This window comes from Lonchura striata, chromosome 19 (genome assembly GCF_050655825.1).
Source record: "Lonchura striata isolate lonStrDom1 chromosome 19, ASM5065582v1, whole genome shotgun sequence".
In the NCBI taxonomy this organism is placed as follows: Eukaryota; Metazoa; Chordata; class Aves; order Passeriformes; family Estrildidae; genus Lonchura; species Lonchura striata.
Genome location: NC_140721.1, coordinates 1597401 through 1612698, shown reverse-complemented (window position 1 = coordinate 1612698; position 15298 = coordinate 1597401). Strand labels below are relative to the sequence as shown.

At 45.5% G+C, this 15298-nt stretch overlaps 1 protein-coding gene across 9 annotated transcripts in view; it reads right to left on the bottom strand.

The window, feature by feature from the left end:
• Positions 1 to 14973, bottom strand: part of SYNRG (synergin gamma) — a 36204-nt gene extending 21231 nt beyond the window's left edge. For 3 of the 9 annotated variants that reach the window (XM_085557201.1, XM_085557202.1, XM_085557203.1), the window contains exons 1-10: positions 14856 to 14972; positions 11308 to 11348; positions 9793 to 9911; positions 8451 to 8581; positions 8068 to 8173; positions 7693 to 7804; positions 3838 to 3915; positions 2930 to 3126; positions 1924 to 2208; positions 1064 to 1191 (exon numbers count right to left, since the gene is read on the bottom strand). In XM_085557201.1, the coding sequence (XP_085413327.1) occupies positions 1064 to 1191; positions 1924 to 2208; positions 2930 to 3126; positions 3838 to 3915; positions 7693 to 7804; positions 8068 to 8173; positions 8451 to 8581; positions 9793 to 9911; positions 11308 to 11348; positions 14856 to 14926 (1268 nt within the window). In that variant the 5' untranslated portion in view covers positions 14927 to 14972. Of the gene's footprint in view, positions 1 to 1063; positions 1192 to 1923; positions 2209 to 2929; positions 3127 to 3837; positions 3916 to 5353; positions 5582 to 6279; positions 6571 to 7692; positions 7805 to 8067; positions 8174 to 8450; positions 8582 to 9792; positions 9912 to 11307; positions 11349 to 14855 lie in introns of all 9 variants that reach the window. The other 6 variants (XM_085557195.1, XM_085557196.1, XM_085557197.1 and 3 more) reach the window with 4 other exon arrangements.
• Between the last annotated feature and the right edge of the window lie 325 nt (positions 14974 to 15298).

Genomic DNA, 15298 nt, shown 5'->3' with positions numbered 1-15298 from the left:
CACACAAGCCAAGCACTTGCACACATGTGCTGATGCTGGTCTGTGGTGCTTGCAGGCAGACAGTGCAACGGCAAAAAAACAGAGCTTATGGTAATATAATTAAATTTCCCATCCCTGCAAAGCAGGCTATTAGATATGCAATCTTGGCAAATGGAATGGTTAATCAGCTGTACTCCACAGATGGCTTTTTTTAAAATAAAGCTCCATAAGCAATTAGATTATAGCTCATTGTAACATTTTGTTCAAAACTGAACGCTTCCACAACTGAATAAAGAGAACTGCTGCAGTGAAAAAGAAACACCATTTTTTGAAACATTTCTTTATGTTCCTCTACTTCGCCATTGTGCAACAGTTTTCTGTCAAAACTTTCACTTTTCAGAAGATTAGCTTCAGCTGCAAAATGACATCTAACACAAGATACACTTAAAAAGGCATCTTCAGACCCATGTGGCACTGACTGACAACCCTGGGAGTGCCCAAGGCCAGGCTGCACAGGGTTTGAAGCAATTTGGTCTCATGAAAGGTTTCTCTGGCCCAGAGTAGGGGGTGGAACTGATGATCTTTAACGTCCCTTCCAAACCAAAGCATCCTGGACTTCTGTGCCATCAGGAAAATTATATTTCTTACACAGAAACCATTTGCCTCAGCATAAGAGAACAACTGGGCTGAACATCCCCATTTGATGTCACTGCTGAGGAAGCACCTGGTAATCAGGGATCACATGGAATTCAGAACTCTGTTTGCCACAAAGAACAGCTAGTTACTACCCAAAAAATGTGTCTGTCTACAATTAGACACCTGGGAGGTGCATAAAGAGGAAAGAAGGCTGAAATTCTGTAGTCTTTGTAAATCTTGAAAGGTCGATTGTAAACTGTCAAAGGGAGGAAACGTGTTTGTTTATTTTGTTATACAAAACCTGCCGGATCAGGAATTACATCTTGTCTCCCAAAGGAAAAGCCAGGATTGATGGAGTCTGAATGATGTTTCAACTGAGGTTTATAGTCAGATATCAAAAGTTTAGGCACTGACCAGAGAAATGAGATAAACACCAAGGACTTGGTACCTGCTCCGGTGCTGTGAGCTGGCTGCTTTGGCTGCCTCCCCCTGGAAATCAGTGAAGGAGTCATCCAGGGAGCCAGACTTTGAGGCATCCTGAAACTCCTGGAAGTCATCATCTTCTGGTTTTACTACCTGAATTACAAACAAGACATTAATTGCTATGCTGCTGGCTCTTAAAATTGTCATACAAGAAAGCAGCTTGGAGAAGTGTGATTAAGGGGGGAAAAAAAGAAGGAAAAGAACCTTTCAACACCAGCATTATCAGCACTTCCACTTTGCCTGCACCTTACCCTACTCAAACATACACAGGATTACAGGGAGCAAGAATGAACAACAGTTCATTATTTCACAATAAATGAGTTATTGATCATAGGCATGTCATCTTTTAATACAGGACAAATAATAATAATCTAAATAAATGAATAATTTAAAATTAATAGCACCACAAAAAGTATTTTCTGAAGGATGAAGCATGTCTGCAAACAGCAAAATTTATCCCCACATTATTTACCTCTGTAAACGGAAGGTTTTCAGTGTTCTCTGCTGCTCCTGAAACTTCCATTTTAACAGCTACTGTGCAGTTTAACCTAAAATTCCATTTTATGTACGTTACAAAATCCTAACTACAACTAAAATCCTCTTTGGAATACAGAACACTTTTGTACCTCTTCTAATGCCTCCAGAAAGAACTGAAAAAATAAAAGTACGCCCTTAGTGGCACTTCACATTTTCAGACATCACATGCTGCATTTCAGCTCTGGGGTGTTTTGCCATATTCTTAAGACCTGTTCTCAGCATCTAAGGCTGGAAGTGGCAGGCTCATTTCCCTTGCAGGGAAGGGGGTTTGGCAGGGAGCGAGCTCACCTGGCCAGGCTGGTAGGAGGGCAGGAAGGCTCCTGCAGGCTGTGCTGCAGCTCCTCCCGCTGGAGCCGGGGCAGGAGCAGGGGCTGGAGCAGGAGCAGGGCCGGGGATGCTCATGCCCATCACCGAGGGCCCGATGCCCAGCCCCACGGAGGCCGGGGCAGCCGCGGGCAGCAGCGGGGGCTGGCTCACCCCGCCGGGCAGCGGCACCGGGAACCCGGACAGGGTGGGGACGGGCGCGGCTGGAAACTGGTTCAGCACGTCAGGGCTCACGGCAGGGATCCCTCTCTGCAGAGGCAACAAGCACACAGTTAGTTACAGCTGCAGTGGTGATCAAAGGCTGCAGTGTGTGCTCAGGTCCACTCTGCAGCTCGTTGTGCTGAAGCCAACAAGGAGTGGGGTACTGGTCAAGCTCCCAGTAAACCTCCCACATCCAAACACGCCATCAAGGTTCATGTTAGTGAATTATATTCAACACAGAGGTAGGAAAACGCCTTCAAGGCCATTGAGTCCATCTTTTGACCCACCCTGTCACCCAGCCCAGAGCACTGTCCTTCCTTGGACACCTCCACCACCTCCCTGGGCAACCCCTTCCAGTGCTTAATAACCTCTTCCATTAATAAACTCTTCTTCATGTTCCAGCTGAAACTCTTCCGGCACAGCTTGAGGCCATGTATTCTTGTCCTGTCACTTGTTGCATTTGATATTAAAAATACATATAGATGAGATGTGTACCTATATCTAAGAACTTCAGTTGACACTAAAGGAAGAGTAACTGAAATGAAAGTGATGAAATTGCTAAGATTGCAATCCCACTGATGTTACAAGGGCAGTTTCTGTGCTGGACTTCACCAGAAGCAGTGTTTTACAGGAGAGTAACTGAAATATAAGTGATGAAATTGCTAAGATTGCAATCCCACTGGTGTTACAAGGGCAGTTTCTGTGCTGGACTTCACGAGAAGCAGTGTTTTGCAGGTGTGCAGCCCAGGGCTGCCAGGTGAGAGCATACCTGGGTCACTGCTATCATGGCCAGCACGGAGTAGAGCTCCTCCTTGGTCAGCTTTCCAGGTGTGGTGCGGTTGGCCAAGGCCCAGATCTGCCCCAGGGTCTCCCTGGGCAGTCCCGAGGACATCAGGATGGGGTAGAGCTTGGCTGTGTCGATTCCAGCAGGAGTCAGAGTGGTTTCTAAGATCTTCTTATACAGCTCTGTTGTGAGGGAGGCAGCGTTAGACACTGACAACTGCTCTTCTCAAATGTTATTGCTTTTTTATGCTGTCTCAAACTCAACATGGTATCAAATCAGGAGCACTCAATGTAAGGTAAAGCAAGAGCATTCTGGCACTGTATTGTAGCACCATGTTTCATCTAAATGTGTTATTGGATGGTCTTTACAGACAAGTGTAACTCAAACTGAGAAATACTTTATATCAAATACACTTAGTGCTGCATTTCAAACTACTTTTCTTTAATGAAATTGCAGAATAACCCAGATGAAGAGATAGTTCTAAGAGCCTTATGTACTCAAACCGCATGTAATCAATATTTACTACAGCAATTCATTTTCTATTCACTGTGTTATTTACACATAGAAGACACACAGCCTTCAGAAATGAGCCTGCCAAATTACAAGACATGCCAAAAACAAGAATACCCATGAAAGCAGCATTATCAGCAAGGCATCCTCTGCTGGGATAAGCTGCTGCCATAAATGTTTAATCTGGAATTTGTTAACATGCTCAAATGTCAAAACCCCTGCTTCTTCAAATGCAGATAAGACACCATAAATATGTAACATATCAAAGATCCAGGACTCTTTTGATGAGGAAATAAGGCTTTGATCAGTAAGTGGCCATGCAAGCACAGGTACATTGACACTTTGCACTGCCCACCTGGCCAAATGCCCACTGGTTGCTTTACCTGGGACCAAGCTGTCATTGTAAATCCAGGGCGGCATAATTTGCTGGATGGGGTCCTGGGGAGGGAACACTCCAACTCCTAGAGGTATTCCATTCAGTAAGAAAAACAGTTGTATTAGGATACAGAGTACAACGATCTGAAGAGGCTACACCACAGCTGGTCAGCACCATTCAGCATTTCAGGCAAAGATTTCAGATTGGAATCACTGTGCTCAGAGGAAAAAACAGATACTGCAGGAATATGAAATAATAACTAGAATGATGTGGCAGTAATAGATTATAGTTATATATGTAAATGAAATAAGGAGCTCCTCATGTGCCTCCCTCAACGTGCAGATGTACAGAACCTAAAGTCTCACTGTCTTCAAGTTTCACAGCAGTTCTGTGTCATAACAAATTCAGCTTCCCATCAGCTCCCTGCTGGCTATTTGTGGAATAAATCAATCCATACCTACCATAAACCCCACAATGTTCCCCCAGAACATCCTCCCCTGGGAAATCCACAAACAGCCCAGGGACTGAACCTCAGCAAGATCGTATCCCACATCCACAAACCTGTATCCACTGCTCCCAGTCTGCAGCTCCAGGGGACACCACAGCCACCTCCACTACTACAGGCTTTTGTAAGATGACCTGCCACACTTCACTCCCTGAAAATCAGTTATTTCCTTCTCCATTATGTGGGCTCTTCCCCTCAGTCTTCCTCAGCAGATTTTATGCTCACCTTGAATGAAGCTCTGACCAAAATCAGCATCATTTCGGATTTCAGTGTCTTTCCCACTACCCTTGCATCTCCTCGTCCTTCCACATGGATTCCTTCTTGACTGCAGTCTAATTTCTAATTATCCCACAACTCCAAGCACATTCTAATATAAGTAATTCCTTCAATTTCACCAACCAAGTAAAATAAATTTGCCACTTCCTCAGACCTTGTTATTCTTCAGTTTTAACCCCCCTTCTATATTCAGTCAACAGATTTAACAAAATCCAAACTGGAATAAAACCTTAAGTTTTCCTCGAGACTATCTTTTGAATATTCACCCCTAAAACTCAGGTAGTTTTACACATAATGTGTATGAGCAGCAAATACTTGAGAAACAAGTATTAACTAGCCAAGAGTTTAAACCTGGCAAGATTTTATCCCCTCAAGGTTAAAAGATTAAAACCCACCATGACACTGACCACCTTTAGTGGTAAGTTCCCCTAGATAGTTTTTTAAAAATATCTTCAGACAGCACAACTTCTTTTTCCCCAAGACAGGACAGAATATATTAAATCAGCAAACTTGATTAAACAAACGTGTTAAAAGTGATTACAACAATAAAACTCACATGGAGAAAGTTCAGAGCAAAATCATGGCAGTTACACTTTGAGCAAGGAGCAGGAGGCACTGACATATTCAAGCAGGTGTTCAGAGCAAAATTACGCAGGGTTGGCCTTGGAATTAGTGAACAGAGCGTTAGCACCAAGCAGCATCTCATTAGATTGAAATTCTGTCAAATGTTTTGATTGCTCACCACACTCTTCAACTGCTCTGTTTTGTTCTGAAGCCTTGTGCACCTCTGCAGCAGCAGTGGGACCACTTTCATGTCCACCTACAACATCCCAGTCACTGTTGGTGAGACTGGGATGGGCTTGGCTTGCAGCCGAGGCTTTGTGCCCAACTTCGGAGGTTTTAAGTTTGGTTTGCTCTTGTTCAGATTCATCTGAGCCATGAGCTAAGGCTTTCTCCTCCAAGGAAGAGCCTGAATAAACAGCAGGAGGGATTATTTATACTTTGTTATGAACTGCCCAGGCTGCACTTCCACCTTTTCAAAGGAGAAGTACTTTTGGTACCACTGATGAGTTAGAGATTATCAGCCCCAGCTCAGACCAACAGCACCACCCTCTCTTTCAGAGCCTGGTTCTGCCCTTTACTTACCACAAACACAACAAATTCAACACTCAAAAAACAAGTAAGAGGAGGAAGACACAAAACTATTTCCTGTATTACAATTATTGTTGTGTAATCATCCAGGCATCACAAGCAGAAGTGCCCAGTATCTACTTACATCTCCAAAACTCTTCATGTTCATCTCACCAACATCCCTTCAGCCTCCAAGAGAGGAAGCACACAAGTGCTCCACAGCAGCATAATCATTATTTCAAATATCACCATCTCAACTGTGTTTTTTTCTACCCCACAGATTTAGTGCCGCATAAGGTCAGGTGTGTGTGTATTTAGCACTATTTGGATCCACACATGACTTGCTTTTACAGGCAGCTCTAAGGGAAGCAAGAAGGGGACTAAAATCATCTTTTCCCATGGATCAGCAGGTTTTTGCTTAATTGTCTAAATTATTTTTTCCTGCCAGGCTGAAAAAAAAAAAAAAACCCAACAAATTATGTAAAGACTGTGTGTAGCTCTGAGGGTGACATGTAAAAGAAGATACTTTAGAGTTACCTGTTTTATGGGTATTGGATGGAGATGCAGAGGTAGGAAAATAAGGAACCTGCCCAGCTGTACCATGCAGGGTGGATAACACTGGAGCCTGGGCTGGAGGGACAGGTTGGAGCACAGCCCTCTCTGAAAGCAGCTGCCCAGCCTCAGTGGCAGGATGAAAAGGCTGAGAGGTGGATTGAGGCACCAGTTTGGGGGTTTCAACGGGCCCTTGCATAAAGTCACTAAATTCTTCATCATGGAGAAAAGCAGAATGGGAAACAGACACAGCACAATGAGATGGTGTGGGATGATCTGCAAATGGAATGAACACACAAGGCAAAGTGATGAGGAATAAGGGTCACGGGTGGGACTGTGGGAAAAGTGGCAAACGCTGGGAATACACAGAAAAGGGGCGAGGAGGAGCAGCGTGGAGTCTGCGTGGTGACATGTGAAGGGTGTCACTAGCACAAGGGAAAACTGAGCAGCCCCTTCCAACCACACATCTCTCCCAGCTTTTCAGGATGTAAACACTGAAACTTGGTTCTTCACGCTGACTGTGAAAGTATTCTGTCTGTTTTAAGCAGACAGGGTCAAAACAAATCCAGAGGTAATATTTCAAACTGGACATAATGGAGTCTGTCAGAGGACATTCTCCCTCAAAGGAATGTTTTATCCACAGAAACTCAGCAATGTATCATAAAGTACAAAAGAAATGTCTGCTCATGTAGACAATTTTCTGCTTGATTCCTTTCAGTGTTACTCATTTCAACAGAACTGGTGAAGGACAGGCAAATCTACAGATAGAGGGAAGTTGTCAGAGACCACCTGTAAGTGCAAACTTACCAAGGAGTGAATCCACAGCAGAGACACAAATTTTATATAGGAAAAAGCTTGGCCTAGATAAGCTTTGTTTCAGGCTAGACACTAAAGAAACTACGCTACAGACCACAAGAAATCTTAAGTGGCAATTGTTGCCAGTGTAATTACTGAGAACACAGAGGCTTGGTTTGACCATGCCCAACGACACATCAGCCAGCTGTGACACTGCACTCATGTCTTTATACATGGTTTTGATCATTCTTAGCACTTAAATACCACTTCTCATCTTCAAAAGCACTCTGCAAAACATTAATTAATGCTTTGACTAGAAAAGAACAAACGTTTTGTCAATTCCCTTGATGCTTCACATTTAGCACAGCACATGAGGCTTTCTGTTAAAGATTTCTAGTCTTTTAATAACAACTGGTATCTAATATTTCACCCTCATATCCTGACCAAGCAAACAGCTCCCAGAATGACATTTGATTTTACAAAACTGTTAATCCACTCATTTTGTACCAGCAAATAAAAATACTTGTTGGAATTAGCCCCCCTGCTGAGGATTTCAAACGTTGGAGTTTTATTTTCAGTTGGAAAATGAGGAAAATTACAAACCTGGCTTTTTTGCATGTGTTGCTGGTGTTGGGTGCATTTTAGCATCTCTAGAAAAGCCATCTAAGTTCCCTTTAATGGCTTCCAAAGCATCATCTCTGCTTTTTTCACCTGTCTGAAACAGCACAGAAAACGTTTTGAAAAATTGACAACAGCTCAGTTTTCTCCCAATACCCACACACTTCTTCAGTACCAGAATTAGCAATGCCTAGTGCTGGCAGGGTGTGTAAAGGACTGACTCCTGCAGGGGTTTTTCAAGCCATAATCTGGCATCTCATGCAATTCCCACTGATTTGCTTGTAGAAAGAGACCCTCCCATTAAAAGCTATTAAAAGAAAACCTGAAGAAAGAAACACCCCACTCATTATCAGGCCATACCTTGGGTTTCACACTGCTCAGGAGTCTCAACTTTTGTTTCTGCTCTTCGAACTGCCGCCGTTTCCTCTCTTCCTCCAAGAACTTCTGCTGGTGCTCAAACCTCTTCCTGAAGGAAAATTATTTTAAAAATTTATATATATAAAAAAATATCTTTTGTGAGACTTTTCATATCAGGTTTGTGTTTGCTTTCTCCATTTCTGCTGTCTCAAATTCAGATGGTTTGGTGCACACACTCCTGCTTCTTCTCAGACCTGGACAAGCACCACAAAGTTCAGAGGCAACGGAACATCCAGCAATATTCTACACCCCAAACAGTGCTGCTGCAGAGAAAGCACATCTCCCCCTCCCAGCAGGGCTCCCCAGGAGTCAGGAGTGCCACTTACTGCTGCTCCTCTGCAAACTGCTTCTGCATGTCGGGGCCGTACTGCGGGGCGGCCGGGCGCATTCCCAGGAAGGAGGCCTGGCCCATGTAGGGCATTCCAGCTGCTGGCATCGGCCCGAGGGCCATGCCACCCTGCAAGCAAACACAGCACACAGCTCCGGGGGGGGGGTTTCAGCTCCAGTGTGTTTTTTTTCCCTGCAGAAAAAGCCAAAGCACTGGCAGTGCCAATAAACGGAGCCTGGTGTTAGGGAGTGCTGGAGGAGCAGTGCCCTCAGTAGATGGCACTCTTCCTCTCCACAAGCGCTCAGCCTCACAGAATTCGGGAAAACTGTCAAAAACCAGCTCTTCAAACCCAGCCTGCCCCAAGAGCAGCAAGGCTACAGCCGTCCCACACTGCTCAGTACAGGATTTTTTGGGATTTTTGGTTCCTATTCTAAGGAATTTCATATTTTTATACCCCCTCCTACCAACCACAGATGCTGGAAAATGTGGTCTAGGCATTTCCCAGACATATCCAGGGAACCAACAATATATGACAACAGCCAAGAGGAGCTTGTCTGAATAAACCATATCAGAAGCATTTGCTGAGGAATATATTCTGGGACATCTAGAGCAGCAAAGCTGCCTAATATAGAAGGAGCCAGAAAATAATTATTTTTCTTGCCATTCATTTTGCATTTGGTCTCAGAACACGTAGGAAGAGAACAAAAGTTGTTTATTATTTTTAGACCAGCTCTCATAAAAACATCTTCCTACTATAAATTTTGCCAAAATAACATAATAAATTGCAGCTGGGGGAGGGAAGGGAGTGTAAGGAGATGGCAAAACAATAAATTCCATTTGTGACACAGCAATTTGGTTAGAAAGTCATGCAAAACATTGAATTTCAACAAAGTGCAAAACTGTACATAAGCATATATGGCGCTAAATAGAAAACAACAGATTTAAAGAGAGAAAATATAATATGATCTGCTCATATTTCATTCTTATTCCTCAATTAGCAACAGCAGCACTAAAGACAAAGTTACTTTGAGGAAAAAGAAAAATGATAGGACAGAGGGAAAGGCTGTAACCTGAAGGAGGGCAGGCTTAGATTGGATATTAGAGAGAAATTCGTCCCTGTGAGGGTGGTGAGGCCCTAGCACAGGGTGCCCACAGAGGTTGTGGACTCCCCATCCCTGGAAGCGGCCAAGGCCAGGCTGGATGGAGGTTGGAGCAGCCTGGGAGGGTGAAAGGTGTCCCTGCCCATGGCAGGGGGTGGAACTGGATGAGCTTTAATGGCCCTTTCAACCCAAACCAGCCTGGGGCTCTGCAGTTTCAGCCCACATTTCATTGCCACACACCTGCATGGCCATGGGTCCAGGAGGCATCTGAGAGCCATAATTCATTCCCATCATCCCTGGCATGTTGGTCTGCATGACAGGAACCATTGGAAACCCTTGCTGTTGCATAGGAATCATCCCTGCAATGAAACATTAAACAAGCTAAGAGCCCAGTTAATGTTAAAAGCTTTTTTTTTTCCCTTCCCTAACCCTGCCTCTCCCATTTAATTGTTTTGGTTTTGGGGGGTTTTGTTTGTTTGGTTGGTTTTTTTTGTTTTGTTTTGTTTTTTTGGTTTTTGTTTTGTTTACTAAACCAGCAAAGGAAAGTAAAAAAACTCTTGAGTTGAGCTGGACTGTTTAAAAATAAAAATAATAACATTTGCTACACTGCAGGCAGCCACAGAAATCTCCTTAGTTTAGACACTGGTCATTCTACAGGGAAAAATATTACAGGGCTTTTCAGTAACTAACCTGATGAATTATCACACCATCCTAAAGATTCTCTGCGGGTTTTTTCCCATAAGATTTTTGGAAGGGTCATTTCCAATTAAAACTATTTAATTAACCAGAGTGACGGGTGCTGGTAATTCCTATTTCTCTTGAAACCAGCAGCTTCTGAAAATAAATCTTGGGAAATAAAGTCAACTTTTCACAAAGCAACTTCACACTCTGACCTGGCTGGGTAACTTGTCTGTAGGTTAATTAGCACACTTTAGGTTAATTAGCCCACTACATGTGTTAGAATGGTAACAATACTTGTCAGTAAAAGCTAAACATGCACAAAATTGGACAAATCAAGCTGGAATGTATTAATTCACTGAATAAAGCAAGTGTTATGTTTCAGCATCTTCCTCCCTCACATTTTGCTGTCTTGGGAGACAAACGCTAACATGCACTTGTTACCAGCACACCATGGAGATAATTATGCAAAAACACTCCAGGAGGGCATGACACAGGCAGGAATAATCCATGAATCAGTCCCTGCAATTTTAATAAAAAACTCTCTATTTTCCCCGTAAATTCTCTGCATATTTTCCCCTAATTAAACAAACAGCACTGCATCAGGAATGAGAACAAAGGCAATTTAAGGCTGAGGCTCTGCCATTGTATTAATACTTTCCACACAGGTTGTGACTCTTGTCCTGGGGTCTTGATGTGCTTTGTAAATATTTACCAGGTCTTGCAACAGCCACACAGTATGGGTATACACAGCTGGGAGATGAAGCAAAGAGAGGTGAAATACCACACTCAAAATAACACCAGAGTCTAAAAGGCCAATTCAGGTTAAAAAGGGAGATGTAGTTTTCCTGGACCTTTAATCCAGATTCTGGTGGCGCTGCTTCAACAGCACACTGGAGGTTTTCCCAGCAGAGGAGTGAGAGTCATTTGAACAGAGCTGAATTCAAAAGGACAAAAACCAGCCATGGAGTTCAATTAATAATCACACCTCTGAACATCACTGCAGACCTGGTTTAGGTCTAATTTGTCTGAGCAAAGTCAAGAACTTTGTGCTCAAAATGCGAAGCCGATACGTACCTTGAGGGGGGCCCAAACCGCCTGCCACAGGAAACATGAAGCTGCAGGAGGAAAACGAGAGTATGTGAAATTCTGTCACTTTAGGGCAAATGGAAAATCCACCTCGACTTCCACGGCAGCACCACCACCAGGAGCCTCCCACCTTCTGGTCAGCACTTGCAGCTGCTCCTGCAGGTCCCCCAGAACCCAAGCTCATCCAAGGCAATGTTATCCCTCAGTGGGATCCCCTGAAGCACCCCACAGCGCCGGCACAGGCTGCAGAGCCAGGAAACGCAGATCTGATCCTCCCAGCAGCCCTGACACGGCTTTGACTCATCCACATCACCCACAAGAGACTCTCAGCACCCACACAGATTGGGAACAGGTCAGTTTGTTGTGTGGGCTAAGCAGGGAATGAATAACCATCTCCTCTTGGAAGTATCTGACTCAGCAGGACCACCAGAGAACACTTCTCAGCTGCTTAGGAACAGCTTTTCTGAAGAAAAATAAACTATCCACAAAACTCCATTACTTTTCCCCTTCCCCTTTTAGAAACACTAAGTATCACAAAACAATAGAGTTTCTATTTTCTCAGTTGTCTAATTACAACAAAAATAGCATCTTGGAGAAAACATTCATTCACATATCAAGGGTCAAGTGCACCTAGAGGAAGAACCATTAAAATTTCAACTAAAATCCTAATGGAAATTGCTAGCCCTCACTCTGAAACAGCTGCCAAACAGTAAAAAAGGGCCTAGTTTAAAATTCTCATCTGCAAGCAACTTGCAGAAACCCACGTCAGCAGCAATTTCCCAAACAAGAACCTCACTCAGTGTCCCAGGCAGTTATTACATCAAAGTGCTGTGGAAGAGAAACACACTTATAGATATTCAATGTTCAATTCCAAGGGTGGATGTAAAAGAAACTGCCGAAGAGTACAAGAGAAAATGCCATCAGAAATGGCTGCAGGAAGTCCTGAAAGCCAACCTGGTTTATAAATATAAAAGAGCTGTGTAATATGAGCACTAAGATAAAATAAGGAATTTAAATTATGCATTTATCCAGGAGCAAATTGCACCTCCTCACTGTACAGGCAGCAGGTCACACGGTCACCAAGACCCATTTGCTCTTCACTTTATTCATGATCTTCATCATCTTGAAGCTTCTTCTTCAGCCCTGAGCATTGTGTGCTGATTTTGCCTTCCATAACTATCACACACCTGTGCTTCCCAATGGTCTAGTCTTGCCATCCTCCACCCCCACCATCTGGGGTTCTCCCTCTGAAGAACTCTGCAGACTCAAACAGCTCAGCCCCAAACATGTGCAGGGCTTGGTTCTCACCACAGCCAAGGTCTGTTTAACTCTATTCAGTCATTTAAATCCATTCCTTGGCATACAGTATCAACATGAAAACAAATAGACTTACTTTAGTCAGAATGATGAAATACTAAATGTAATTTCTGAAGATCTCCTAAGCATGTAGAAGTGTTCTAAGCTTCCTGCTTCCCTTCTGGTTGGGGAACCTGAACAACAAGAATTCTGAACCTGAACAACAAGAATTCTCCAAACCAGCAAATGCAATGTAAACTGAACAAGCGTCAGGAGGTACCACTGCTTGTTGGGAGCAAGTAGAGGCCAAACTATTAAATATTTATCCCTTTCTACACAGCTCCTGGTTTATTTATAAGTCTCTGCTGAAAAAAATAAAAAGAAACAATCAACCAAAAAACTCCCAGCTGATTAGAGGGCACTGCAAGATGAGCTAGTCCAAAGTAGAAAAGCAAGCTCTGGCAGCACAGCCCCGTCCGTATTCACTCCAGGATTCAGTGTGCAACTGCCAGCACCAGCCACACTGGCACAGCCACAAACCATTCCACCAATGGGAATTTATTACTGAACTGCTTTTTTGGAGATGCAGAATTGCCCAGAGCAATCAGTGAAAGCAGCTGGTTCTGTGGCTGAGGGAGCCAGCGAGGGGACCTGTGTGAGACCGCCTTGGGTACGCTGCACAAACACAGTAAAGAGAAGGGAACAAAGTGATCACCCTACAACAGACCTCCTAAAGCAGTACTAGAAATCTGTAGATTCCTACTACATGAGTATTTTAAATATGGAGCTTAAAAAAAAACACCAAGAAGCCCCAGACCAACCAAGCAAGAGCTTCAGCCAAAATGCAGGAGTGTGGGGAGAAGCAACACCTTTTCTGAACTGAAACTTTGCTGTAACAGCTCCAAACCACACAGAACGTTTTCCCATCTACAAGTGGATTTTTAAACCCCTTAATTCTCAAGCAGTACAACTCCATTGATGCAACAGACCATCAGAGTATTTTTAAGTGGCAGAAATGTGCAAAAATTGAAGTGAAATCAGGCAAAGAACCCACACAGACACAGAACAGAACTTTCCCTCTACCTCCAGACTTTGTCCTCAGAGAAACCAAAATATTATCAATGGGCAATGGTGCTTTGTAAATAATTTTATTTTTCAGAACCTTTATTTCTGAAACTGACAACAGTGACAACACTCCCAGTAACACTGACAAAACTGTGGGCTTTGGATATCCAAGACAACTCAATGAGGCTTAATTGTCAAATGCAAAATTTCCTCAGCCTCCCTGGAAGTAGGACAAGAGATAAACAGCAGATGAGAGCGTACATTGAAAAAAAACATTACTAGAGTCTTCAAAGGTGGTGAAATCCAGTTTTCCAAGCTTTACAGAAACACAACATATCTTTTAACACTGGTGTTGTTTTTTTTTCTCCCGACAGGATTTCTCGGTCCTCCCTGTGGCCAAGGTGCCCTTTGTGAGAAGGAGGGGAAAAGGGAAGTCCCCAGGGAAGCTGGGTCCCAGGGAGGCCACAGCCAGACCTGACAGGGACATTTAATGCTGCCGACAGCGGCAGCACTGGCAGAATCCCCAAATCCTTCCCACCCCAACATCTGAGATTGCACCTGCAGAGCCTGACGGCAAGTGGGACACAACTGCCCAAGCCTGGACACACGGGGGGAAAAGAGCTGGGGATTCACCCCAAAAACGTGAATAAATCTTGGCAAAGCGCAGAGCTACCGTGGCTGCATTCCCAACAACACACCTGGGACCCCATGTACTCCACCCAGGACCCCACGTACTCCACCCAGGACCCCACTACATCCTGCCTGGAACACTGATGTTCCATCCACGATCACCGGTACTACACCTGAGCCCCATCCATCCTACCCCAAACCCCACAAAGCTCGCCTGACAACCCACGAACCCCACCTGGGACCCCACCCAAGACCCCACGAACCTCACCTGAGGCCCCACGTACCACACCTGCGACCCCCACACCCCACCCAGGATGCAGCACACCTGAGAGCCCACGCACCCAACCTGGGACCCCCAGGCCCCAGCCAGAAACCTCGCGCAGCGCACCTGGGCCCTGACTGACCCCAATCGCACCTGGACTCCGAGCCCCCAGCGCTCTCATCGCCCCCCATGCCGCCCCTCCCCGCGTGCCTCAATTCCCCATCACCGCCCCCGCTCTTTGTCCGCTGTGCCTCCACGCCCGCCGCTCGCGGTCGGCACCGACCTGGCGGCCCCGGCCGCTCCGCCGCCCGCCCCGCCGGCGCCCCCCGCGCCGGGCCCGGGCCGCAGCGCCATCTTCGCGCTCGGCCCCGCCGTCCGTCAGCGGAGCGGCGGCGGCGGCTTCCGGGGCCGGCCCGGGCAGGCGCCGCCCCCGGCCCCGCCGCTGCCCGTTACACGGTCCTGCGGGTGCGCGGCCCCACAGAGGCACGGCCCCTCGGATGGACAGCCCCACAGAGGCACGGCCCCTCGGGTGGACAGCCCCACAGAGACACGGCTCCACAGAGCCACGGCCCCACAGAGCCACGGCCCCACAGAGACACGGCCCCACAGAGGCACGGCCCACAGAGACACGGCCCCACAGAGACACGGCCCCACAGAGCCACGGCCCACAGAGCCACGGCCCCACAGAGACACGGCCCCACAGAGCCACGGCCCCACAGAGACACG